Source organism: Daucus carota, chromosome 7 (genome assembly GCF_001625215.2).
Source record: "Daucus carota subsp. sativus chromosome 7, DH1 v3.0, whole genome shotgun sequence".
Lineage (NCBI taxonomy): Eukaryota > Viridiplantae > Streptophyta > Magnoliopsida > Apiales > Apiaceae > Daucus > Daucus carota.
The window spans coordinates 38208068-38235738 of NC_030387.2; the positions used below are offsets into that span (position 1 = coordinate 38208068).

Consider the following 27671-nt stretch of genomic DNA (forward strand, 5'->3'; position numbering starts at 1 on the left):
GAACCAATTTAGGGGATACCATTGCAGTAAACTAACTATTTGATACCTGTATTTTAGGTAACCATTATTTTAATATATTTTAGGGATCATCTTTGGAGATGCTCTTACAGCTTAAGTTGCAGGTATTGGCAGGAAATAAAGGAAGGGTCCAGGTCCCTGGCAAGTAGCAAGTTATATTGATGTATCCATCTTTCCGCGGATTTTTTATAGCTAAAAGGCTTAAGACTTTATTTATTATGTAAATGTGCAGGACTGCAGGGCCAGTCAGCCTTATCACCCATTTTAGGGTTTTTATAATTTGATGAGACTTGATACAAAGATTAACATCACAGTATAAATATGATGCCTTCTATGTTGGCTCGTTCAATCAGATTAGTAATGACTGACATATGCCCAGGATAGCAAAGAGGAACTATAACAGCCTGATACTCGATAACTTCTAGAAAGAAACAGATTTGTGAATTCAAAAAAGTTTTCACAATAAACAAACTACTCAATCATGGCTTAATTGTATTTTTATAAACTGCAGAAAAAGAAGTTCATTCTAGGAAAGAATATATTAGAACATCAAAATATCAAAAAATTTGTGCATATAACCACGATAATCAAACTGTTTTTTGAGTATAGGACAACTAGGTATATTCAATTTTCTGGTTCTGCCACTGGCTTTCCTCATAAGAAGTATCTATTACTACAGGTTTAGCTGTCAACTTCACAGATGAATGGGCAACACTTGACAACAAATTTACTAAAAGTACAAAGGACATGCTGAATAATTTCCCAAGCATGTAGCCTTGATCCTCTCTAAAAAAATCCACCTTCGTTATCCAGGTCATCACATCATAAATCTATGCATAAAAAATCATATCTAATTGCAGACAGATCATTAGTACTTACCTACAGTAAGAACGTTAACTTCAAAACCGTACACTATTCACATGCATTTATTAATTCCCCTGGTTGCAATTTGCACTAAAATCATCAGCAATGCCGTTGTTTTGGTCTTTATCTTCATCTTGGGCTTCATCTTCATCTCCGTCTTTGTCTTCATCTTCATCATCTAAAGTACTTGCCACAAGCTGTGTTCCACTTGAACAGGTAGCTACACAAGAAAATAAAGTACTAATAAGCATTAATGGTTAACTAATAAACTTGATTAACACAACCATCTGGGTATATATGCCATACCATTGACCTCATCCTGCAACCAATTTTGTGTACACATCAATGCCTCTGTAATTGTGTGACTTAACCGACTACGATGTGGACTAAGCATCATACTATTACCAGAAGTGGATTTCGGCACAGGAATTGATGCAGGAATAGCCAATATGTCCAAAGCAATCTTTTGCAACGTTGGAAATTTCAATCCATTCACTTTCCACCAATTCAAGATATCGAAGTTTGCAGTTCTTGGCAATATAGATTCTTCCAAGTATGTATCCATTTCTGATCTGTCAGGCACCTGACTTGCCACAAATAAATCAAAATCATTGAGTGCATCCTCCTCACTACACTCTGTTGACGCCATAAAACTAGCCGAAGATGCTCCCACAATACGATTTGGCCTATCCTTTGATTGGTAATTAAGTTGCAATGCATAGCAATCATCACGGACTCTGTTCACATGCACCATGGCTTCATCACCATATATAGTTCTAAAAAAGTACTCGGTAAGTTTTAACTTATACCTAGGATCGAATACACATGCTATCGCTATGATACGATTACACAAACTCCAATACTTCTGATATATCTCCATAGTTTGTGATGCTATCACCTGAACAATCTCAAGTGGACTGTCAAACCATCTAGATATCGCAATTTTGATCTCACAAATTTTTGGGAAGTAGCAATTTAAAGTGAAACTAGTGGTCCCACAAAAGGATTCTGAGACATTATAAAACAGTTGCAAATTTCCACAAATTTCTTTCACCAACTTCCAATCATGGTCACTCGGCAAACTTGTATGGCAAGTTTTTTCCTGCTCTAAATATAAGAAAACATCTTTATAAAGTAAAGCTGTTTGAAGCATCAGCAATGTTGACTTCCAACAGGTACCATTATCAAGACAAGGTTTCTTAGTGTATGGAACACACAATTCCTGGCATGTTTCCTCAAATTTATACATCCTTTGTGCTGAAACTGTCCAGTACACTACTTCATCCCGCACGTTCTTTACCACTTCACTTATAACTTCCAAAACATCTTTCGCCATAATATTTAAAATGCTCCCAAAACAGCAATTATGAAGTACTTCCCCACCTAACAAGAGTGAACTTGCATCAAGCTTGTCAAGAAAGATATGTGATGCTGGATTATTTTTTGCATCATCAATCATTATTGTAGATAACTTCCTATCAACACGTAATTCCAGCAATGCATCCATAAGATATTCAGTAAAGACCTCCTCATCATGTGGATTGGGTATATATATGAACCTGAGAAGAAAAAGGCAGAAAAGGCGAATTCAGATGTATTATATATTCCAAAAGGCAGCAAAATCAAGACAGTCTAATCATCAGAAACCATAGCAATATAGTAAAACTTACCTTAGAAGTCGACTTTGGGATACCCATGCTTCATCAATATAATGAGCAGTAACAGCCATGTAATTTTTTTTGGTTGGTTTAGCTATCCATATTTTGGTGGTGATAGCAACTCGGCAATCCAATTTCTCCAACAAACAAATTATTTTTTCTTTCTCAGAATCATATATGTTGAGAATGTCCTTCTTGATTGTATCTCTAGTAACCATCTTGAACATAGGTTGAAGACCTCTGATAAATTTTTGTAATCCATAATGACTCAGAATGTTGAGAGGATATCCATGTAAAATAATAGCATCGACGATATCCTTTCTAGATACTTCTTGATCAAAAGTACTATTCCGGGGCTCAACTTTCTGTTTCTCCATTTCTTTATTGGTTCCGTTTGGTTGTTGTCTAGTGTCAAAAGTTTTCAGTCTTTTGCAGCGTTGCATGTGGCTATGCAAGTGCCTCGTCCCATATCCACTACCTGCTGTGAGTTTTGAAGTACAAGTATTGCATATAGCATAGAGTCGACCATCTATTAATTTTCTTTCGAATGCAGTCCAGACGATTGATGTCCTTTTACTGCCATGTAATGCACCACTTGGAGTTGAATGAGATGATGGATTTGGAGGCACTGCCACATGAGTTGAATTTTTGCCCCATAAAATTGTTCTCTGTTTACTGGCATCTGGTGCTCCACTTGGAGTTGAGTAAGCAGATGGACTAGAAGGCGTCACCACCAATTGACTAGGAGTTTTGCTACTCGATCCAAATACCACAGGAGCTATTATACATAAAAAAAAATTGAGAAGTATAAGCTTATTACACATACAAGTATATGCCGAGAAATAAGTTATAGCTAGCAGTTCAAACTTTGAAGTTTATAGCCTACATTATAACCAATGGGGTATAGAGTACCGAGTCTTCCCAGCCTACAGTAGAATTAAAGTTTCTAATAAGATTTCTTATGTTCTCTATAATCATAATTACCATAAGATAGTGGAGGTGCTCTTGATTGGAGGCTGCTAAGTGTTGGATTACTCTTGATGCCTGGGTGACTTGCCCCAGAAGCTGGACTAGGATTTCGTACGATTGGCCTCAGACATAGACTCGAAGATGAGACCTGATAAGATGGATACAAATACTGCTGTGGACTTGCACTTGAGGGAAGACTTGACAATTGATCTATTACTGGTGCTGGACCCGGAATATGACGAGCTTCTGGCGATGAACTTGATATGGAAGAGTGAGAGGGAGCTGAACATGAAACCGATCTGGAATTTTGACTACTGGCTAAATTTGGATCCAACCATGAATTTGGACATAAAGAAGAAACCTATCACGAGAGACCAAAGGTTCATATAATGTGGAAGAAGTACATATAACTTCTAAATGAACACTGCATAAGAAACACTGGTGCAAGCTGATTTATATCCTAAACAGCAAGCTCCAATAGATAAATCATATTATTAAAAGAGCAGCTGGTTTTGTGCATAGCATAGCAAGCAATAGAGTTCAATACCCAGGCAGAACACCAAGTACACACTGCTTCATTCCATAATCAAATTCAAAGTAGACAAAAAAAAATGAAATAACAATAATGGAAATCAAGCAGTCAATCAGAAGCCAAAAAGGTCACACTACCAACTACTTATCACCTGTACCGGTAACGAAAGTACCACATCCGTCTTGTCAAACACCACTCCCTCGTCCATCAGATTCATGTTTTTAACCTCTTCTTCATCCATACCTACATTCATTACAGCACATTGTAATATCCATCACCCCTAATCAGAAACTTCTTGAAAAACAGTAATGACAATAAACAATGCACTATAAATATTCATTAGTACCTAAAATCACATTCTAAATTTCATCAATTAATACCTTGTCCGCATCAATTCAAGCCCTAATTAATAAATTCTTGATCTTATCAATCCTAGCTAAAATCATATGCATTTCAAATCTTTTTGATATGGGTTACAATTAATACTTAACATATATAAACAAGATTAAATACACACACACACACAAACAAAGATACAAAAAAAATCAAATCTTTACTATAAAACAAGAAGTAGAGTAATTAGAGAGAGTCGCTCACTTGTGAAAGACGGGGAGACTGCGAAAATGGAAAGGGGGCAAGTAGTCAACTTTCCTTGATCACAATTGCAGCATATTTGAGGTTTAAGACAGCAAGCTAAGAAGAGACAGAACTCATGTTATGAAACACAAGGGAGATGGGTTCATAAGTCATAACCTTATGAATGGCATGAAACATAGTACTAGTTTTGTCAAATGATTAAAAATGTAAAATTTGTGAGAAGGACCGAGTAACGAAACTTTTGCCATCTATACAAATAGAAATTTGAAAGCTAAAGATAATATTTTTCTAATTAAAAGGAATAAAATCAAATATTTATTTTTGTAAATATCATATGACTCGCCATTATAAAATTAAATCCTTTTTTCTAAATAAAAAAGTAGTAAAAATAATCTTGAAACCCAGAATAGGTAATTTGATTTTTCATAAAAATGTGTTACATTTTACAACCTTTCTATTTAATTTAACTTGTGTTGCATTCAGGTATTGCTCTACACTACACTTCAACACTTCCCTTCAGATTTCTACAATGAAAACCCACAAACACTTTAAGCTTATAAGCTTATAAGTTGAGAGAGACAATAAAACTTAAGGCCATACCATAACTCAAACTTACACATACTTGTAAAAAGTCTGAGATATCTAATCTGTCCGGCAAAGCCATGCATACTTAAGTCATTAGGAAGATCTCACAGATTACAGCAGTAGGAAGATCTTCAGAATTCATAAACAAGTCTTGCGCTAATAGCATACTGCACAATCTATTGTGCAGAAGCTGCTGTTATGTATGTCATTTAGAATTTTAGATTACAAGATAGCATTTAATGCATCATTAGCCATGTTTGATTTCTACCGGTAATCATTACTTTCTAAAATCTAGCAGATCAACTTCAGTTCATCTGCAGCTTGCTTTCATTGCTCTCTCCTTCTCCTGCATGCTGTAGAGACGAGTGAGATGCTTTTGACCTTTGAGATGCTGATTAAATGCATCTTCGTTCATGCACCAGATTTCACAAAGTCCGCACCATGGACGTTCAGTGGCTTTCTCTACCTTTTTCTGTCCAGCTTCTAAAGCTTGCAATCTAGCCTTGTGCTTTTGACCCTGGTAATGCAGCTTCAAAGCATCTTCATGTGGGCACAAAATTTGACACAGGTCACACCTCAGTTGCGTGTTTACTTGTTCCCCGCCATTTTTCCTATCCATCTTTAGCAGATGCAGTTTAGCCTTGTGTTTGTGACCTTTCAGGTGTTGCTTCAGACAGAACGGACCGGTACAGGGTACTTCACAGAGCTTGCAAAACATATTCCCAGATGAGTCTATGGCTATGTAATTCTCTTGAGGTAGCTGTGGCTTATGAGGGCCTTGGTGCTGGAAGCCACTAGTTGCTTTTCTCTTGAAGCCTGAGTAATTTGGCTGATAATGTGGACGAGGCCTTGGCCCATAATTAGGATAATGATTGGGCACTGGTGACCGCTGGAATGGTTGATTGGGAATCTGGCTTGGACCTGAACAGAACCCTGGAGCATTTGAAGGTGAAAACTGATGAGCTGAACTTGGAGCCAGATTTGGATTTGGTCTTGGAAACATACAAGATGAACCTGGTGCCATGCATGGACTTGCTACAGTGACTGAACTCGGCTCTGGCCATGATCTCAGGCCTGGATCTGGACGAGGGCATGAAACCGAAGAAACCACCTGATATAAGAAATGTTAATTACGAATCAAAATATACACCCTGCATAATTTGTCAATAATATTGTATACTCCAAAGCATGATCTATTATCATAACATAATTGCAAGATAAAACGGAACATATTTACTGATAGGAATTACAATTAGCACATCACCCTTAAAGCATGCATAACCCCTGTGTGCCTTGGAATCAATAGTTATTAACAAAGTCTAAATCTTATGGCTGCCACTCGTAAATCAAATACTGATGCTCATTTACATGAACATAACACTCGAGATTTAAGAATATATAACAAAGGGGTAACAATTGGAGCATTCTTATACTCTCCAGCAGTACATATCATGAACCCTGAAAGCAGATTCCGTATAACAGCAGTTAACCGAATTAACAATACGATAGAAGTTTATATACTCTAACATTAACGAGATAAGTCGATGTGGAATATTAGCTTGCCTCATAGTCAAAAATGCTTAATAAAAAAAAACAATTGTTGCCAAAACTTTTTCGGTTATTATATTTTCTTTTGTTAATAAAGTGGGCGCCAGGAGTCACCATTTTCTGCATTCTTTTGCTCTTAGCAAATTTATTGTTTAAGCACCTGACCCAAGTATTTTTTAGTAACTGCTGGAGCTTGGTGTTGTTTAAGGTGTTAACCCGTGGATTCCTTCTGGATAGTTGAAACATGGAACAAATTCTACCACTCCCCTACAAATTAAATCAGGAAAACTTATTTTTAGTGTGTTTAAGCTAGTAAATCATAAATTAGATTATTAAAATCAGAGAGAATTTCTGAAACCAAATCTACTACAGGATGCTTGGAATCTTCAAAATGAGCCAGCAATTTCGGTAACACATCAGGATTCTACCTCAAGACTTTCTTACAAACAATTGAAAACAGGCACACTCAATTTACTTACACCCTGCTCTCGAGTTTTAAAAATGGAGGAAAGCAAGTGAAAAGGAAGTAAAGTTATCTAACTTTCACTCCTACCCGTGCTCCCGAGTTTTTTAAAGGGAGGAAAGCGAGTGAAAGTAAGTGAAAATATAGCATAGTTTCACTCCAAAACTTTCACTCCAAAAATGGGATGAAAGTGAAAGCACATTTACTTTCACTTACATTCACTTGCTTTCTCCCCTAAAAAAACTCGGGAGCAAGGCCTTAAACTGTTAATCAAGATTACTTCGGAGGCATGTCAGGGTAATCCGTAGCTTTACCATTGAAGATATCAATAATTCCGGAACAGAATAAAGCAAAACCAAAATCAACATCAATTGTAAGAATACAATGATAGACATCAACAACGGCATATAGCTCAACGCACGGATAACTGACCACAATTTCGACCTGTTCTGGGTGTCTGTCATACTCCACAAAAACAAAGCTACTAACCATATATCCTCTCATCCACGTAAACAAAACAAAGCTACTCGCTATATATCCGCTATTTAAGTAACAATGCATATACAGTAAAAATTCAACCAGAATGTAACAAGCACACCATCAAATAACAAAACAAAAAAAATGACAGGATCAATTAAGCCTTAATAGAAACAAGTTGGCAATGACCTGTAGTGGCATAAGGTCTTCGATGCATTCATCTGACTGGAACAAACCCGCGACTTTTTTCCGATACTCGAGCTCCCTCTGAATTGCAAGCTCCACATTCATACAATTCTGCTGCCCTACTTCAGCCATTCCTACACATTATAAGCATGCACCAACTAATCATCACTCTTGCAAACACATTCACATAAAATTACAGCATAACCCTAAAATTCGCAAAATAGCCCTAAATCAGTTTACCCCTTTTCTTATTTTCGCAAAATCACTCAGCCCTTGTCAAGCATAAGAACACACCAACACCCAAAACACTTTCAAGCTAGCCAAAGCACATGCCCACTGAATTCTAAAATTCAATAATTTCTTCTTCTTTTTTCGAATCCTAACTTTTAGTTAAGAAATAATCATTTTAAGCCCCCAATTAAAAGATTAGCTTATATGGAACAACTTTGCTTTAAAATTGAACAGTATTGCAATGTTTGTAAACCACCCATCAGGCAAAGCTACAATCTTTATACACATAAAGATAAAAACAAGAAATTTTAAGAAGTTACTAATTTATTACTGAAATAAACATGACCAAATTCAAGAAGATATAAAGGCATTAACATAAAATCTTGCATAGATTTATAAGCAAATTTAAAGATCTTACTGTTGATCCAGGCTTGAGTTTTCTTCAGCAAAATGGGTTTTGTTTTGCTGTGAAAAGATTTAATGAAGAGAAGAAGCAACTAGAAGGTGGTGATTGTCAAATGACAATTAGGACACGCGAGATTGTGCCACGTATGTGTACACAAACTACGAGGAAGGTCATTTCGGTCAATGAAATTTGTCATGCTAATATTTTGGCATGGTTCTTTTACTTTTCTACGGCAGGCAGAAATATTTGTCTCCTCCAGTATTTTTATTTTTATCGAGTGTAATAAATAGTTTTTAAAAAAATATCGGATGTAAATTATCAGTTTTTTATATATTAGATATCTGAAGGATAAGTGGGCACGAGGAAGGGGCATCAAAATAAATTTTATTTTTCATATTTTCATTTTGTTTAAATAATTAAATACAAAATATTGAATATAAAATTAAATTATTGATGCAAAATATATAATGTAATAATAAACTTTTAATATATTATTATTAATTCTAGTTTAAAACTTAAATACTTTTTAAATTGAATATATAATTTCAGTGCCTAAAAAAGCACATGGTTTCTGATATACCAGAAGCAGAGAAGCCATTTGACCCGTTTGTGTAAAGAAGCAGAAGCATTTTTAAGAAGCTGGGAACCCTCACAGCTTCTGCTTCTTTTCCAAACACTTTATTCACTTATTTACTTATTTACTTTATTTACTTATTTACTTTTTAAGAAGCTGGGAACCTCACAGCTTCTGACTTTATTCACTTATTTACTTCTCACTTCTGCTCAACTTCTTTAGTTTAAGCAATAAATCACTTCTTTTAAGTTTGCTCAAACCGCCCATAATATCTATCGATTCCTTCTTCAAGACTCCAACTGCATATCGCTCAGCCAACCCATAGACAATTGATTTAATATATCAGTCTCGTGCGATGAATTTAATATTTGCATGAACTGTGCGTTTAGCTCAGTTGTTTTTACTGATAAAATTCATATATCAGCACTTGGGCATATCAATATCAAGATTCAACACTCATTTGGTAAGACATTGGATAATCTTCTGCAAAACCAATCAACTAAACTGAATTTATTACAAGAACAGGCAATGTATTTGTAGTATACAGGGCTTACTAGTTACAATGAGGTACAACAAGACCAACTAGCTACACAGACGTTTCTTGGTTCAATGATATCTCTTTACTGGTACGTGAGTGTGTTTAATTGTCAAAAAAATAGCCTAGTCGTCTGCTAGCTATACATCAAATTCCTTCCGACTAGGAGACGAAATCTTAACCAACATAGCAAGCACTTCCTTCATGTTAGGCCTAGCCTGTGGCATCTCTGCAGCACATCTAATGCCAACTCTCAGCAGCTCACACAGCTCCTCTGCCCCCTCTCCACGTCGCGATGAAACCAATAGTCCCACTGGAACCAATGTCCTACCTTGGCGTCCATTTCCCATGACCCTCCTAGCCCACTCCACCAAACACTCTTCTCCACCATCCACTGCTCGCCTCCCCGTGGCCAGCTCCATCACCAGCACTCCGTAGCTATAGACATCGCCTTTCGTGGTGGCCTGCCAGGTCTGTCCATACTCAGGGGCAACATAACCTACTGTGCCTGCCACCATTGTGCTCACATGGCTCCCTCCAGCATCCACAACTCTAGCTAGGCCAAAATCCGTGACACGAGCCTTCCCGTCCTTGTCAAGAAGCACATTGCTGGCCTTGACATCGCGGTGAACAATTAAAGGGAAGCACTCATGGTGCAAGAAGACTAGAGCACGTGCCACATCAAGGGCTATGTCAATTCTTCGCCTCCATGTCAGACGTGTTCGGTCTGAAATTAGTTCTTCCAGGCTGCCTCCTACCATGTACTCATAAACCAGCAATTTTTCGGAGCCATCAAGGCACCAACCATAGAGTGTTACAAGGTTTGGATGAGGCCAGCCAAAGCCATTTCCTGTTAAGACCTCCATTTCTGCTCTAAACTCTCTTTCTCCCTCGGGACCTTCTCTCTGTTGTTTCTTCACTGCTACTTCTCTTCCATCTGGCAAAACTCCTCTATACACTGTTCCAAAACCTCCCCTTCCAATAATCCTGTCATCCGAAAAATACTCTGTAGCTACAAAGATGTCCTTATGAGTAAATTCCGTCTTGTCCAATCGTACAATTGTGACTTTATCTGATAACCAGGGTGAAGATCCACCGGAAATTGAACCAGTGTCATGCCTTTCCTTTACTTCCAGTAGATAACTCGGCAAATTGTCTGACCTTCTGCCAACAATGCAGACTAGGACACTCATTAGTCCACATACCAAGAATGCAAGTGTTATAGCTATAAAAACTACCAGTGCAAACTTGACATTCTTTCTTGGCTGTGCACTGATATCCGGAGACTCTTTCGTGTTATTGCTTATGTAAGGGGGAAGGCGTAACAACGGGTTGCCAAGGAAGGATGATTTCTCAAATGTTGCCAATTGCCCTGTACCAGGAACCAACCCTGTAATGTATGGATTGTAGGATACATTAAAACTGGAAAGATCATTCAAGTTGTTCAAGCTAGCAGGGAATGTCCCGGAGAAATTGTTGTATGACAGATCAAGGTTTCGGAGGCAAGTCATAGTCCCCAATGCCACTGGAATCTCCCCAGAAAACTTGTTTTGCGAGACATTAAACACTACTAGTGGTATTTGTGCAAGATCTTCAGGAAGTGTGCCATCGAAATTATTAATCCCCAAATGCAACATACTTAATTTCTGCATCTTCCCAATTTCAGTAGGGATTCTACCAGATAATGAATTGTTATGTAGCAGAACATACCCGGTTATTATATTTGTTCGGACTTTTGAACCAGGAGCACAGACTGGGAATATGCCATAGCCTTTGAGCAGCATGTCCCATAGGCTTCTACATTTTTTCACAGTAAGGAGTGTAAACACAAAGCTGAAAGGAGGGTAATCTGCAGGTATCCATCTTGTCAGAACTGAACATTCTCCGGAACCAGCAGTGATACGATCATCAATGCGGTTTACAAGAAAAGTTGGTGTGGCATTCTTGGCCATGTCTGCCAATTCAGGTGGTATTTTCCCAGAAATTTGATTGTTTGCAAAGTTCAACCAGAGTAAGCTACTACAGTTGCCCAATTCTGGTGGAATTTCACCAGTCAATTGATTATCTGCAAGCATCAACCACAATAGGGAGTTTAACTTTCCCAAAGTTGGGGGAATGGAACCACTAAGCATATTGTAGGAGAGATCAAGGATTTGGAGTTGCGGAAAATTCCCATACTCCAGTGGAATATTTCCACTGAACTGATTGAAAGCGAGAAACAAGTGCTTCAAGCCTAGCATCTCGGTGAATGCAATAGGTAAATGACCAGAAAGGTTATTATAACTGAGGTCTAGCCGGGCAATGTTTGTTAGATTGAGAATACCAGAAGAAAACAATCCACCGGTATATGAATTCCCACTCAAAAGAAGATATTTCACTTGCGTCATGCGCCCAAGCACTTCTTGTATATCACCTCCAAAACTGTTCCCACTCAACTCCAGTAAGACCAGGTTCTTTAGGCCAACTAAAGACTCTGGTATAATATTGAAAAACTTATTGTTGCCCAATAAAAGTGCCTCGAGACTCGTTAGTGACCCAAGCTCTGCTGGGATCAGGCCTGTGAAACTATTTCCCCACAAATTTAGCACTGCCAAATTCTTACAGTATGAAATCTCCTTGGGAAATTCTCCATATAACATATTCTCAGACAAGTCTAGAGCTTCCAAACTGCAATTCACTGAGAAAACCGACGGTGAAATTGTACCACTAATGCTGTTATTGGATATTTCAAGCTCTTTTAGCCTTTCAAAGCCAAGATTAATATTTCCAGTCAAAAAATTGGAGCTTAAATCAACGTACTCTAAATTCCAACATTCGTCAAAGGAATTTCCAATTTCACCAGTCAAATTATTTAGAGATATATTTGCAACCACCAAGCTATTGCAAATTGTTGGGAAAGTTAACTTAATATCTCCTGAAAATCTATTGACAGCGAGATCAAGAATTTCCAAATTGTTGAGTCCGGTGAGATTGAGCTCACCTTGAATGAGGTTGTGCGATAGATTCAGAAACTTGAGGTTCTGACACTGGCCCAAATCAGAAGGAACTGAGCCTTCTATCGTATTCACAGAAAAGTCTAGATAATTGAGTTCAGACAAGGCTGAAAAGTTTCCAAATAAGTTGCCGGCAATGTTATTGTTGGAGAGGTTGATTCCAGTCACTCGACCGTTGTTACATGAGATTCCATACCAGCCACAAGGTGAAGAATCAAGTGGATTCCATGTGGTGTATAATCCTCGGTTAAAATGATTTTTCTCTTCAAGAAATGACCTCAAATGTAGCAGAACTTCTTTATCAGTGTCCACCGAATCTCCATATTTACCTGAGATATTAACAAGGTTATTACCAAGTACATCTAAAGAAAATTACTAGTTAAGTTAAATTCATCAATAAACCTAAAAGAAAATTTCTAGCATACCCTCTGGAAACACATCAAAATTGACATGGAAGTAGATCAGTTGGAACAGAGTACATCGATCATACAAATATATTAGACAATTAAAAGCTGAAAAGTAGGAATTATAGAAGTACTATGTACCTGCTAATAAGATCAAGAAGATAACCAAATGAGTGACACTTAGTTGAGCAATTCTTTTTTCTTCTGACATAATGAGTATATAACCAGATGTTTCTCTCCTCTCTTCGTTTTTTCCCTCACAAACTCAAATTAATTTGAAGTAATTCTGTACAATCTCGGTTAAGAAAAATGGAAGAACCCGAAATTCAAGCAAAGATAGATGCCTTTAATATATAATTGCCAGTTGGTTTTTAGAAGAATGATATATTGAATGTCACAAGGCCTGCAGATGGACCAAACCAAAACTTGAATAAACAAACTGCACGTACGCAATTAGTTTAATTTGACTAAACTTATTAATAATGATTAGAGCATTTGTTTGATTGCATGCACAGCATTAACAAAAGTGTTTAAAACTAATGGTGACATAGGTTGTGTGTAGCATTATACTTGTCATTTACACAGACAGTAACAGCTTTTTGGACCTGATCAAGAAGCTCAGCTAACGACTATGGAGAAAGAATCGACAAAGGCCGCCCCAGTTGACCACCATGTACACTGCAGTTTATTCACACGTTTGCATTCGTACTGATTTTATAATTTTCATATTCTTTTGTCTGAATTATTTCAAGAAATTAGTCCATTTAAGATTTACAATGTCTGCAATACGATTAAATAACTTCTTTATCTTAGTACTTATGTTCAAGCATCTTTGAATTCACATTCAGCACCAACCCTACTCAAGCTGATCTACAGTTGACACTTATTTTGTTGTTTGTGTCGTTTTTTATATTCTTGCCTTGATTACTTATATTACAATCTGAGAATTTCATAATTCAGAAAATTTTATGTTCTATCTGGTTTGTGAAGATTATTTATTTTTACAATTGAACATTCTAATTTCAAATACAGGATTTAAAGTTTGTTTGAGTTTAAACTTAGTAGGATTTAGGATTCATCAGTGTCTGGGAACTTATTATTCTTTTATGTCTTTTCAAATCTAATTCGTTGATTTTGTATCTGTGTTTTCTTGTTTTTTCCAGCCTTAACTGAGATGCTTATCTCTCAATACAACATGCAGCAATTAGATATGCATACATTTCCCTTCAACATGGCTTGGCTTAGTTAAAAGTCACACATGATTTTGCAGCAGACGGTTTATGAAGCACCAGAAACATTATAAGAGAAAAGATGAGAAAGAACACTGCTGATTTGCGCAGTGTGGTTTAAGCAAACAATTTATAATCGCGTAAAATACAGAAATAAAATACATTTGCATATGAAAGACCAACCTATGTCTTCCTTCATTGTGTTAAATTCTTTCATATGAAAGACCAACCTATGATTTGGTGGTCTTTCTGGCTCGAGTGTTGGAAACCTACAGTTACTGAAATATTTCGTAGTAGCCACACTGAGGATATGCTGGGGACACATGCAGGCAGGCTGAGACTAGAACAACAATTGTCGATGTTAACTATGAAAACAATTAAAGTTCTTGCTACCATTGACACTTCTTTTATGATTTTGAGGAACATAGAAACGATGGTAAATTCTAAGACCCTTAAAACTACAAGCTTATCAAATACTACTTGATTAAGGTTTCCCTGTTTTTCATTCTCAGTACAAGTACATTATCTAAACCCCTTTCTGGTCTAGAATTTCATATTAAGAATCTTACCTAGTGCCGGATGTGTTTTAGGAGGCCTACCAAGATCTTGTTTGTAATTGTATGTTGGGGTGATCGACGCCTCCTTAAATGCTTGGTGAGCAATCTTTCTCCTTTCCTTCTGCTCCCTCAACCTTCTAACACTTTCCTCAAGTGCTGCTTTACCTTTCTCAGCAGCCTCAGCTCTAAATGCAGCCTGTTCTGCTCGTGTCCTGAACTCTGAGATTCTTGCTGTTGTGATCTCCAGCTCTTTCTTTAATGACTCCAACTCATACCTATTATCAGTCATTGTCTCTCGGGCTTTATCCTCCTTGCTAGCGTTTTCAACCAAAGCCTTGTATTCTTCAACTGGAATTATAATATTATTATCAGTCACGCCTGTGTCAGCCCTTTTATCTGCTTCTTCTCTTAATCTTTTGATTTCTTCATATGCTTCTTCCGCTTCTGATTCTAGCCGTTGAATGTTGAGCCGGATTGTTAGGTTCTCAAGCTTGGCTTTTTCTTCAGCGGCCTCAGAAGCTGCTGACTTTGATATTCCTTTATCTAGCTCAGACTTTAGTAATGCAATCTCCACCTGTGCTTCAGTTTCTTTGCCACTTATTACATCCAACTCATTTTTAGTACTTTTAAGCTTGCAAGTTAACGTCTCAACGTCTTTGGTGAGGCGCTCTACATCTTCATTTGCAATTTCATCATCCTTGTCTGCAATTTCCACGTCTTTGTAGACGTGTTCTGTGTATTTGTTTACAGTTTCAGCATCTTGGTCGGGTCGTTCTCTATTATTATTTGCAGTTTCAACAATTTTGTAGAGGCGTTCCATCTCTTTGTTTGCAATTTCAACATCTTTATTGAGGCGTTCCATCTCTTTGTTTGCAATTTCAACATCTTTGTTGAGGCGTTCTATGTCTTTGTTTGCGTTTTCAGCATCTTTGTTGAGACGTTCTCTGTCGTCGTTTGCTATTTCAACCTCTTTGTGCAGGCGTTCCACATCTTTCTTTGCATTCTCAACAACTTTGTTAAGTTGTTCTCTTTCTTTGTTTGCAATTTCAACATCTTTGATAAGTCGTTCTCTTTCTCTGTTTGCAGTTTCAACGTCTCTGATGAGGTGTTCTGTGCCTTTGTTTGCATTTTCAACCTCTCTTTTAAGGCGTTCTCTGTCTTCGTTTGCAATTTCAACATCTCTGTGGAGGTGTTCCGCGTCTTTCTTTGCAATTTCAACAACCTTTTTGAGACGTTCCCTGTCCTCATTTGCAATTTCAACATCTGTGATAAGTCGTTTTCTTTCTCTGTTTGCAGTTTCAACGTCTCTGATGAGGAGTTCTGTGCCTTTGTTTGCATTTTCAACCTCTCTTTTAAGGCGTTCTCTGTCTTCGTTTGCAATTTCAACATCTTTCTTTGCACTTTCATAGTCGAGCCTTATCTGAGTCAGCTCCGGTTCCAGAAATTTAATATGAACGCCTTTATCTGAATTTTCTGTTACCAGCAGCTCCATATCAGCTATGAGTTGGTTAATGTCGTTAACAGCCTCAGAAGTAGCTTTCTGAGCTGACTTGTATAGGTCATTAGCCTTCTGAAGTTCCATCTTGAGTGAATCTATTAGTAAAGTCTTTTTCACGAGCTCTTTCTCCAGAGCTTGCCTTGGTCCTGCCCTTTCTCCGTTTGCTTCTTTCCCTAACTTCGCGTATGACAGTATTTCAGCTTGCTTCTCAGCTAGAACTGCAGTATGTTCTTTTTCCGCCTCCATAGCCGCTTGCTGCATACAAAGAATAGTCTCATTGATCACTGACACATGCCCCCGGAGCTCTTCTGTCATCTGCTTCTCTATGTTTAAAGCGGTTTCCATCAATTCCACTTGTTTCAGTGCCTCAAGGCCTTCATCTTTGGCTTCTATAACTTTTGCCTCGCCTTTATGTAACTCCTCTTGTGCCGATTTCAACTGTCTTGTAACACTGTAATATTCCTCACGGAACTTCAGAGTTTCTGACAATTGTTCATCCATTTCCTTTATCCTGGATTCGAGTTCATCTATTTTTGCTTTAGTTTCCCTACATTCATTCGAATAAATATCTCTCTCAAACTCAGTCTTATCCAACATCATCGAAAGTTCCTGAATTTCTCCCGTCTTAAAGTCCTGCAGAGTGCAGATTGAAAATAGAACAACAAACAATGCATCAAAACATAATTTAACAGAAAGCCGAAACCCTGGCTAGCAGATACAGCTTTACAAGTTTACCTGCATAGAATATGGCCTACTGTGAATTAACACCGTATATTATTTTAACTGATAATTAAACAGACTCACGCACCCGCATTTTCTTTGACAAGGTTAGAACTCTCAAAATCCTGTAAAAAAATTATGCTAAAAAATGAATGCATGGATGTAAGAGAAAAGGCCTGGATATCACAATTTGGAGTTGAAATGTCCCAAAACATGACCCCACATACCACATCAAAACACTACATCATGTAGTGTTATGGTTTATAAGCGTTTTACGTGATATTTGAGGTATTATTGCTTGAGACTGTGATAAAAGGAGCCAACACCTTGGTTGTAAGCTGTGTTGATGCATACCTTGTAGGAAGAACTTTTCTGATCAGTCAAGTAAACAGAAGCTCGTAGCGATTCCATGGATAATGTATCAGTTTAATTCTCCTAGTCTTGCTCGTGAAAAAAGCATAAGCATGAGGCTACAAAATATATACCTACAAGAAGGCCTGCTGAGCAGAAGAGTAGTGCAGGGGCGGAGCAGATAAGAGTTTCGGATGATATTCTCGACATGGCTTTGTAGAGATCGTCCCGAAACGGTTATTGTGAGTTGTAAATTGTTTTTAGCCGGTGTCTTTAAGCGAAGGTTTGTGCTTTATTAGTGATGGTTGATGAGTGAAGACGGCTGGGAGACAAATAACATGGGAGTGTCATGAGGTGAAAGAATAAACAAGAGGCTGCAACTTTTGCAGCTTGTCTTTAACAGGATCATCTGCGAGCAACAGGAGTGCATGTTTGAGAAATTAGTTCTTATCCGTACTTAGGGGCCGTTTGATTCGCCTCGCTAAACGGAATGGAATGATCTTAGCTGTTTGGTTTTTTTACGAAATCTCAACGGTTTGATTTTGATCGGAAACGAAATGAAGACTTGTATCAACAGCTAATTTGAAAATACAGATTTTCCTTAAAAAAAATAAAAAAATACAGATTTTATTTGAAATCAAGGATTTCAAATCTAAATTCTTACTTTTATAAAAAAGAAAATTTCAAATCCAGAGATACAAATAGTACCCAATCTATGATTTATCATTCATGGACGTTGATAAGATCCATTCATTTAACAGATTATTTAACGGTTTGATTTTGATGGGAACGAAATGAAGACTTGTATCAACCGTTTATACAAATTTTATTTGAAATCAAGGATTTCAGATCCAAGATTTCAATTCCAAGTTCTTACTTTTATAAAAATGAAAATTTCAAATCCAGAGATTTTTAAGTGAACATATTTTTATAAACATTATTATTTGTCATGAATTTTTTCTTGTGGACAGATTATTGGACAAAACATCTTGAAAATAAATTTCTATCTCGAGAATATATTTTGTGAGAAAAAATTTTCGAAAAAAATTTCTTGATGGAAAAATTCTCAAATTTTATCAATAAAAATATTCTAACATTGAAGATCTCACGTCTGTCAAGAATATATGTGATTCTAACAAGATTTTAGTTGACATCGGGTATAACAAGCTGATATGTATAATTATTTTCGTCAGATTCTTGATATTATATCAATAAAATGTATACATAATAGTAATATTTTTGTATGTTTATATAATTACTATGACTTTGGAAAATGTCAAGACTTGACTTAATGAGTTGGTGTAGTATTATAAAATCGGATTTTATCGAGATATCACAATCAAATAATTTGTCATGACTGAAATATGCATGTAAATGTGTTTCATTCGAACGAGTTCGGGCCATCGACAATAACTACAATCTCATAAAAATATTACCATCGTTAAAATATTTCACATTTTTAGAATGACAATGCTAAATAAAATAGAGTAAATGAATAAATGTTGACTGCTGTTTTTCAAATTTTACAAGATGTTGACTGAACTTTAAAAATTAAGTGGCTGGATTTTACTTCCGTCTTTTAATAAGGTGGCTGCGGTGGATCTCTGTTAATTTTCCTCCGTTAATTCTAAAAAATAAAAGAGTAAATGACAAAGTGGTGGCTATAGTTTTTCAATTTCTACAAAATGTTGGTTGAATTTCCACCACTTTGTCATTTATTCTTTAACGTTTTGGAGTTAACGGAAGAAAATTAACGAAGATCCACGGTAGCCACCTTATTAAAGACGGAAGTAAACTCCAACCACTATGCAGTTTTTAAATTCCAGCCAACTTTTCGTAAAATTTAGAAAACTTTAACCACCACTTCATTGTTTACTCAATAAAATATAAATAATAATCCTCCATCACAGATGAGGATCACTGAAAAATAATAACAAATCAAAAATATTAATCGATTTAGACTTATTAGTTATTATCATTAAAATTGATGAAAACCTCTGACATGAAATAAAAAGAGGTGCAAAGAAATTTTATTCAAAATAAAATAGCTCAATTGACAAAAATAAATTGAAGATAAATTAATTTACTATTTTTTTTTAATGAAGAAAAGTGATAAAAGTAGAGAAACCCTGGGAAGGGTGGAAGGCTAGGGCCTATAAATAAGAAAGAGAAGCAGTTGCGCAGCCAGCCGTAGTCGTACCTTTACTTATTTACTCATCAAAACCAAAACCCCCAATTCATCAATCGCCATGTCTGACGAGGAGCACCAGTTCGAGTCCAAGGCCGACGCCGGCGCCTCCAAGACCTACCCCCAACAAGCCGGTACTATCCGCAAAGGTGGCTACATCGTCATCAAAGGCCGCGCTTGCAAGGTCAATTTTTAATTGAATCAACTTTTTTATTGTTTTAGGGTTAGGGTTTCTGTGTGTGTTGTTGAGATCAGCTTAATTAGAGCTTTTTGGAGTCTTGTAATATTAAGATCTGATTGTTGCGGTGCTTAATTAGGGATTTATAGAGTTTTTGTACACGGGTTTTGATTCTGTTGGTGTGCAATTGATGGCTTTGGGATCTTATGCGCATCGATGTTATTTGCGTAATTAAGTTATCTGTGAGTGATCTGGGATTGGGATTGTTTATGTTTATGCTTTTTTTTAGAGACCCGGAAACACTTCTCGTTTTTGTGTTTTGTAAATTGGGTTCTCTGTAATTGTGTGATAAGTTTTTCGACTTGCTAACTTGTACCAGCGAGTTAATGTGGAATTATGATGTAATTGTTGTTTACTTTTTTGGTAGTTATTTTGTTGCTATGGTTTTATGGCATGCTTAGAGGGATTTTATTGATGTTGCAGGTTGTTGAAGTTTCTACCTCCAAGACTGGCAAGCACGGTCACGCTAAATGTCACTTTGTTGCTATTGATATCTTTAATGGGAAGAAGCTTGAAGATATTGTGCCATCTTCCCACAATTGTGATGTAAGAGCAGACTCTTATATCCAAGTTTAGCTTTGGAATATAGAGTTGGGATGTCTCACTAAATCTGTTTTTTCAGGTTCCCCATGTCACTCGTACTGACTACCAGCTGATTGATATCGCAGAGGATGGATTTGTATGTTGGTTCTTTTGACATTCCTTAACCATTCTTAGGTACTTTATGTCATACTAATCCTTATGATCCAACTTTTTTAGGTGAGCTTGCTTACTGACAATGGTAATACTAAGGATGATTTGAAGCTCCCAACTGATGAAACCCTCCTCGGTCAGGTATATCATAAGTTGTTTTTAACAATCTAGACAAGCTGGGTGTTGTGTTGCATTTTTAGCCACCAATCAAATGAATTTGTTTATATGATTCTTGGAGTTACCGGATTCCTGATTCTAGAAATAACTGTATTATCCAATGGCCGTGGTCTACAACAACAAACTATACACTTTATAAAAATGGAAGCAAAATGCCTGCTGTTAAGTTCAGAGACATTGATGAGGTGTCTGGTTTCTCTAATACCAAATCCGTATCACTTGATACATATTTAGTGGTTTGTTGGGGCATTCTCAGTACTATATAAAGTTGTAATTTTGCAGTCTTCCTCTACCGTATTCCTTTATTTGCTAATATCATTGTATTTGTATTGGGAATTGATTGCTGATTGTTATGTTTGCTACTTGGTCAGATCAAGGATGGTTTTGCTGATGGAAAAGACTTAGTTGTGAGTGTGATGTCCGCAATGGGAGAAGAGCAGATTAATGCTCTCAAGGACATTTCAAAGTAGCTTCCTATTTATTATGTTTGGATTTCGGCAAAGATGTTTAATTTTGCAATAGTATTGAAATTGCAGCTGCGACTGCCTGCCTATATGGATTTATACGGAATCTGTATCTCTGGTTTGTTTAAGCACTATGGTTTTTTCAGTCCCAACTTCTTCCGTTCCAGCTGGGCTAATTTCTTTTTGAATGAGTTACAACTATGAAAACATATATTAGGTTTTTCCTGTGATACCCATAACCCCCTTTTTTTTAGTTGAGTCGGTAAAGTGGCATTATCTGGATTTCCAGCCATCATCAGTCCGGAGTCTCTGGACTTTAAATTTTGGAACACCTCCCTAAAGATTATGGTTACTAATTACTGATGGACACAAGGTACTAGAGCTATGAGACCTGTATCTTATGGTTCCTGCTATGGAGGATGATAGTAAAATTAAAAAGAATTTTTCTTTCGTACCGAAGCTCTATTTGACATTGTTGTCGTAAACAGTAATAATTTTTTCTTTCTTTTTAGCTGAATAACAGCAATAGTTTTCCTATGTTTTTTAAGGAAGCTGCCTTAAAATTTTGTCAATGCCCTGCTCAGTGTTTGTCCAAAATGGTTATAGGTTTCATTATTAAATTCCAGAACTTTTTTTTTTATGTAATAAATCAAATTATGTAAATATTTAAAAAAAATATCAAACAATAATCTGATAAATTTGGTTGTGCGCCTGAATTCATAAATACTGCAAAAGTTTAAACACTGTTAAACTAGTTCAGTTGTCGTTTGTAATTTTTTTTTTATTTTTGAGATAATTAAAAGGAAAAAAGAGAGGAATGATTGGGCATGTTTGCTTGGACAAAGGAGTACACGATTATCAAAATAATTTAATAAATTGAACAGAATAAATTTTCAAAAATGTCTTTTGTTAAACGAAATTTTATCTATTCGCTAAAATATATCAATTTATTATTCATGATATCAGTTAATTTATTTATCATTTAAGATAAGTTATCAATCAAAATAAAAAATATATTAATTTTATTATATTTTAGTGAATAAAGTACTTTTATTATACGTGGAAAAAATTTAATTCACCTCAGTCGTCACAGTTATATTTGCACTAAACTGAGAAAGCTTTTCAAAAGATTAGAAACAGGAGCGGGGAGGAGATGAGTTCAGAAGGATCGACTTCACCTCCTCGCCGTGGTACTGCCTCCGGCTCCGGCGGAAAAGAAGACAGGCCCCGTTCATTTGGCACGACGGCCAGAGCCAAGTGCTGGGCCAATGCTCAAGTTGTTCCAGGCAGGCATCCTGAGAGATGGCGTCAAGATGCTGCTGGTAATATTGTCTGTAAACGCTTTGGCAGTTGTCAGGGTTGTCTTTGCTTTGAGTATGATCATATCATTCCTTACTCCAAAGGTCTCTCTCTCTCTCTCTCTCCCTCCCTCCCTCCCTCTCCTCTCTCTCTCTCTCCCTCTCTTCCCTCGCTCCCTCTCTAGTCTCTCCCCCTCTCTCTCCTGCTCTCTCTCTCTCTCTCTCCCTCCCTCCCTCCTCTCTCCCCGCCTCTCTCCACATTAAAATAACCTATAATTTTGTTAGTTTGGGGCTTGTAGCTGTTAAAGTTGCTTGCTTTCTTCACTTTTCAAGATGGAATCTGAGTTAGGATTTTAGGGGGGGTTTTCTTGTGGAAAGCTTGCTCTCTTTCTGATTTTGTGTGTTCTATTGATTTGGGGCTTGTAATTGTTAAGGTTGCTTGCTTGATTTGGTTATCAAAATGGGGTTTTGAATTTTAATTAGTCAGTGTTTTCTTGTGGAAAGGTTGCTATTCTTTTGTACTCCCTCCGTCTCAATTTATAGGTCCATTTTGGAAAAAAAATTTGTCCCAAAACACTTGTCCCTCTCTTCTTTCAATACAAATTTATCTACATATTAATTGTGACTTTTTGAAACTCAACATTATTTTCATTTCTCAATGCATTGACTCCCTATATTTATTGTGATTTTTTTGAAACTCAACTATATTCTCACTTATCAATGCACTAATTAATAATACATGAGATAAGATTCTATCTAACTAACTTTTTTCTTAATATACGTGTTTATTCCAAAATAGACCTATAAATTGAGACGGAGGGAGTAACTTTTGTGTTTAGTGCCTGAAGGAGAAGTCCGAGGGTACTCAAATATATCTAGGCGGGTTTTGAAAATTTTCCTTCCTAAGACTGAAGCTGATATTAATAATTGAAACAGCTCAAATATATCAAGATTGTATATGTCAATTACAAACCTGAGTTTCAAAAATTCAAGTGTCATCATCTTCTTTGAGGACACCATATAATGATGAACCGGATGATGGCACCATCTCTCTATACGAACCAGATGATGGCACCATCTCTTTCCATGAACTGGATGATGAATCTAAAGGTTTCCTAGAATGATGAGGGCAGTTCTCGTAGAGAAGAGTGTAATGACATCTGAACGAGCTCTTATAGGTTTAGCATTACCCATGAAGATATTATTTACATCCCTGAGGCTTCCATCTCCTTAACTTTGTGAGTTTGATTTAGAGGCTGTGATGCGGGCTTGCAACCAGGACAACAAAATACTTTCTTGTGTCGGCCTTTCATCCTGCAAAAACCAAAAGAAGCTGTAGACATTGCAATAGACCAATACATGTTTGAGACCAGGGCGATCTCATATGTCCTCAGCTCTATATGAGATGCTAAGAGTTTGATTTTCCTGAATTTGGGGGCGGGGGGTTGAGATATCTTGCAATGGTTTTGTCAACAACCTTGATCACACAGGACCTGTGCGAGTACCTTAGTGCCATCCCGATCCAGAGTACTCCCAATGGTGATAATTGGACATCAGCCCTTACATCTTTTATGACCTAAAAATCCCCCTCCATTCGTGGAAAAAGTTAGGTACATGAAAAACTTGGGCCAGGACTGGGGATACTTTTATATTTTTGTGGATGCACTCAATTCAAGTACAAACCAGGTAGGGCATGGTGACCCTGCTTTGCCTAGCACATCTTGCTTAACAGTTCACACAGTTTTTCGCAGAAGTTTTGCTGCTCATACATATTTCACACACTTCGTTTTTATAGGCTTTCCCATCTAAACACAACTCAAAATGGAGAAATTGCAATGAGCCCGAACCTGCTACCTTTCAGCAAAGCAATCTTAATAAACTCATATCTGCAACAAACGTCCGTTGTGATTTTTTTGAGATAGATTAATCAGAGGCCCTTCGTATATATAACAAATCTGAACCTCTCTAAGCTTCTCTTAATGCGGCCTATGACACTGGGGCAATTGACTGCAGTGGTCATTCCTTGACATGCTCCCTGACTTTGACCTGATCCCATTTGGTCAGGACACAGTCGACTTCGCTGAGGACCTGAAGAAGCAGATGGCAGAGGAGGAGAAGCAGCCTCATAAAGAAACCTAATAAATACTCTCACTCCAACTGCTAAGCAGCTTAACTTCCTCATATATGTCTTTAAACAAGCATTGTGGTTTTACCACTGACTGGGGATATGGATGCCCTGTATACCCCACACTTTTAGACATATCAACCCTTTTTTAATGCTGAATCCTGATTTCCTAAAGTGTTGTTGCTTTTGCCACTAATCGGATTGTATGCTTTGAAATTTTTTGTTGTTTTTGCTTTTTCTATTTTTTGTTGTTTTTATGCTCACCAGATTACTATTGAGTAATGAGAATTGATGTAATAGCCTTGTAGGTGGGGAATCAGTAGCAGAGAACTGTCAGATTCTTCAAACCAGGGTGAATAGGTTTAAATCCGATAAGGAGGCCGTTGGCACAGATGAGCTACAACAGTATGCATGCGATATCAAGTTCAGTGGTAAATACTCATTTTTACTTTCATTCTATGATTTTCATTAATGGAATGTCATTGAGGTTATAATTTTGTGCCACTTTTAAAGACTGCTTGGTTTTCTGACATGTTTGTTATGATATTTGCCAGATTTTGAGCACTGACACACCATGTGGAAAGAAATTTATCATTTGATTATAGTCTGTATAAATGAATATCTTAATTGACAGGCCAAGTGGCCAACAATATTTCAAATCTGAAACAAATATGTGGTGGATTAATTAAAAGCGGGTTTGTATACTAAGTTGAAGTCTTAAAGATCTGAAAATTGACTATACATTGTGAACTTTGATATGCTAATGTAAACAATGATCTTGTCTTTTACTAGATTGCAATTGAAAAGCAAGAAGTGTGCGCGTTGTAATCTGCTAAACTGATGAGCTTTGACTGTAAAGGGGGCAAGCAATAATACATGAATATAGTGGATGAAAGATATGTTGCGTTAAGTTCAATATGCACATATGACATATGCATCAATGAGCACTAATGTCTGAACCAATAGACAATTCTAATAACGTGTATTCTTTTCTTTTTCTTAATAATGTGTATTATTTGACCTTTTGTGTAATGAGAATGGAATTTGCCTTTTCACTGTGTAGTCTTCTTTTCCATTTTAAAGGTCACCTCAAGGATGTCTATAGAAGGTGCTGGTAGTATCTTGTAATGTGTAGAACAAACTTAATATCTTCTGAGTTTGGCAATAAAGAAGGTTTCATTACATTCAAATCTGAAATACTCGGTGACAGTTACCCTTGACTTTTGAAGCACTTGCACGGCACAAGTCTTACTTTCAGTGTAAATGGCATACGAAAAGTGATGATATGAAAAGATGCTGTTTGGCAGCCTGCTATATGTTCTGATCAATGATGAAAACTTAAAGAGACAAGTCTAATAAGGAACAAGAAAGTACAGGTTAAATAAATACAGCTGATATACACTATCAGATGTGTTGAGATGTGCAATATGCCTAACCCATAAAATAAGAATGTAGCTTCCATCTATTTGTTGTTTTGTTAGTTTGCTATATAATTACATCTATTTTTCCCTCGTATATACAGTGAGATATTTAAAGATATGTTTACTATATGGCTAGATTATTTTGGTTGGGGTAATTGAAGTGGAGACTTTCTATATATGTATTCAGCTCAGAGAGAAGTAAACTTAGTTGGCTATTAAGTATGTTGTAGGTTATATAAATAAGCCCAATTGTTATCGGCCCTTAGTCCATTAGGTTATTTAATTAGGGTCGTTTTCTTGTATAAGATGTGTAATCGCTACATAATATATTTAGACTTGATTATTTATATTAAATAAGCATTGTATTCCACCCTGGTTTATCTTATTTTTTCCTTTTGTGTTTTCATTACATAATTACACTGTGTCTGCAAGCTGTCCTGCATCATTTAGTCCTTGAAATTATAATTGTGCATGTAACTCGAAATTGCAGATAGGGAGCTTGATGTAATTGAGATGGCTGTTTATGGTGATGTGATTCGCCCTGGGAATGAATGTCGTTGCAGAACTGTTGCCGAAATGCTTGGCAAACTAAAGTCAAAAGACCGCACAGCTGCCTGCAAGTTGCCCACTAATGATGGCCCTCGTACATAAGCAGTAAGTGAATGCGTATGCATTCCTTAATATGGTTGTTGCTACATTATGCGCCATCAAAATTCAGGCCCTATTGTATGCCTGCATATTATTTGTGTCTGCCTTCCCAAGAGTCCTTACATTTTGCATTTAAAGGGATTTATTGTGTGAAACCGGTGAATTCTTGTGCATTGTTGAAGTCCCCCTAAGCCGGGGGATGTGGACTAATAATATACAAGCCCGGTTATACTATTTGAAATATAGTATTTGTTTGTACCATTAAACCGGAGTTTACTTGTAAAAAGGTTTCGACTTTCTGTGGAGGAAAAGAAAAACCAGAAGTGATACAGAGGGTGTTGTGAAACACAGTATGTGTTTTCAATGTTTCATTTAATTGATAATTGACATTCTCAATTCATGAAGGTTTTGACAGGCAACTGTATTTAGCAACTACTGAAAGGAAATATTGAAGTGCTGACAAGGTCCCCTTGGCATTTTCTCCTCCAATTTTCAGTGACTGGGAGGAAAAAAAACAGACTAGTCATAATCAAAGCTAATAATCTTTTCTCCATTTTTGGTTTTTTCTTGATTTACATACCAAGTTAAGATTAGCTTCAATTAGACACAAATCCTGTAATAATTAGTCATCTAATCTGAAATTGAATGACCCCATCATTCCATAAACAAAGACTAATAATTGATAATAAGCAAAATATTGACTGATTGCCTAGCATGTGTGATGAATGTTTTTCAAAGTGATGGGATGAGTTGTCATGTGTGTCTCTTGATCATTATAAATTTTATTGCCCTTTATGCATGGGCACAATCTTTGTACTTGATACAGATATAACTATATAAGTAGCATAATATTTTAAGGTCTTATTAATAGCTGACTTGTCAACTTTTATTGCACAACCAACCAACCAACTAGTATGGCACCATATTCATACCTTAATTTCTTCATTTGTTGATGAAAAATGAAAGAAGAAGCATATATAAAAGTACAAATGTAAGGCAGGAGAATTTTAATCTTAATATAGAA

At 36.7% G+C, this 27671-nt stretch overlaps 6 protein-coding genes across 9 annotated transcripts; 2 read left to right on the top strand and 4 right to left on the bottom strand.

The window, feature by feature from the left end:
* Nucleotides 1-570: 570 nt before the first annotated feature.
* On the bottom strand, nucleotides 571-4820 carry LOC108196390 (zinc finger BED domain-containing protein RICESLEEPER 2). The gene is made up of 6 exons (XM_017363656.2): nucleotides 4639-4820; nucleotides 4193-4284; nucleotides 3525-3870; nucleotides 2553-3318; nucleotides 1189-2441; nucleotides 571-1102 (listed from the first exon to the last, which is right to left on the bottom strand). The coding sequence occupies exons 2-6, from the start codon at nucleotides 4280-4282 to the stop codon at nucleotides 948-950; spliced, it is 2610 nt and encodes an 869-aa protein (XP_017219145.1). The 5' UTR covers nucleotides 4283-4284; nucleotides 4639-4820; the 3' UTR covers nucleotides 571-947.
* A 395-nt stretch (nucleotides 4821-5215) lies between these two features.
* On the bottom strand, nucleotides 5216-8676 carry LOC108193574 (uncharacterized). 3 transcript variants are annotated; one of them, XM_017360291.2, is made up of 3 exons: nucleotides 8547-8676; nucleotides 7901-8031; nucleotides 5216-6334 (listed from the first exon to the last, which is right to left on the bottom strand). In XM_017360291.2, the coding sequence occupies exons 2-3, from the start codon at nucleotides 8027-8029 to the stop codon at nucleotides 5534-5536; spliced, it is 930 nt and encodes a 309-aa protein (XP_017215780.1). In that variant the 5' UTR covers nucleotides 8030-8031; nucleotides 8547-8676; the 3' UTR covers nucleotides 5216-5533. The 3 variants fall into 3 exon arrangements, with proteins under 3 accessions (XP_017215780.1, XP_063938309.1, XP_063938308.1); XM_064082239.1 differs by lacking the exon at nucleotides 8547-8676 and adding an exon at nucleotides 8138-8434; XM_064082238.1 differs by lacking the exons at nucleotides 7901-8031; nucleotides 8547-8676 and adding an exon at nucleotides 6886-7265.
* A 913-nt stretch (nucleotides 8677-9589) lies between these two features.
* Nucleotides 9590-13456, bottom strand: LOC108195011 (probable LRR receptor-like serine/threonine-protein kinase At1g74360). Its single transcript, XM_017361947.2, has 2 exons — nucleotides 13182-13456; nucleotides 9590-12965 (listed from the first exon to the last, which is right to left on the bottom strand). Exons 1-2 carry the CDS (start codon nucleotides 13249-13251, stop codon nucleotides 9784-9786), a joined length of 3252 nt encoding a protein of 1083 aa, XP_017217436.1. The 5' UTR covers nucleotides 13252-13456; the 3' UTR covers nucleotides 9590-9783.
* Nucleotides 13457-14212: 756 nt separating this feature from the next.
* Nucleotides 14213-17576, bottom strand: LOC108195012 (uncharacterized). Its single transcript, XM_017361949.2, has 2 exons — nucleotides 17399-17576; nucleotides 14213-16957 (listed from the first exon to the last, which is right to left on the bottom strand). The coding sequence occupies exons 1-2, from the start codon at nucleotides 17453-17455 to the stop codon at nucleotides 14813-14815; spliced, it is 2202 nt and encodes a 733-aa protein (XP_017217438.2). The 5' UTR covers nucleotides 17456-17576; the 3' UTR covers nucleotides 14213-14812.
* Nucleotides 17577-19548: 1972 nt separating this feature from the next.
* On the top strand, nucleotides 19549-21300 carry LOC108193136 (eukaryotic translation initiation factor 5A-4). Its single transcript, XM_017359658.2, has 5 exons — nucleotides 19549-19767; nucleotides 20245-20367; nucleotides 20444-20500; nucleotides 20581-20655; nucleotides 21063-21300. Exons 1-5 carry the CDS (start codon nucleotides 19645-19647, stop codon nucleotides 21159-21161), a joined length of 477 nt encoding a protein of 158 aa, XP_017215147.1. The 5' UTR covers nucleotides 19549-19644; the 3' UTR covers nucleotides 21162-21300.
* Nucleotides 21301-22237: 937 nt separating this feature from the next.
* LOC108193590 (uncharacterized) lies at nucleotides 22238-26993 on the top strand. Of its 2 annotated transcripts, none has more exons than XM_017360309.2 (3): nucleotides 22238-22558; nucleotides 24887-25009; nucleotides 26490-26993. In XM_017360309.2, exons 1-3 carry the CDS (start codon nucleotides 22309-22311, stop codon nucleotides 26648-26650), a joined length of 534 nt encoding a protein of 177 aa, XP_017215798.1. In that variant the 5' UTR covers nucleotides 22238-22308; the 3' UTR covers nucleotides 26651-26993. The 2 variants fall into 2 exon arrangements, with proteins under 2 accessions (XP_017215798.1, XP_063937236.1); XM_064081166.1 differs by having other exon boundaries at nucleotides 22250-22477.
* Nucleotides 26994-27671: the final 678 nt, after the last annotated feature.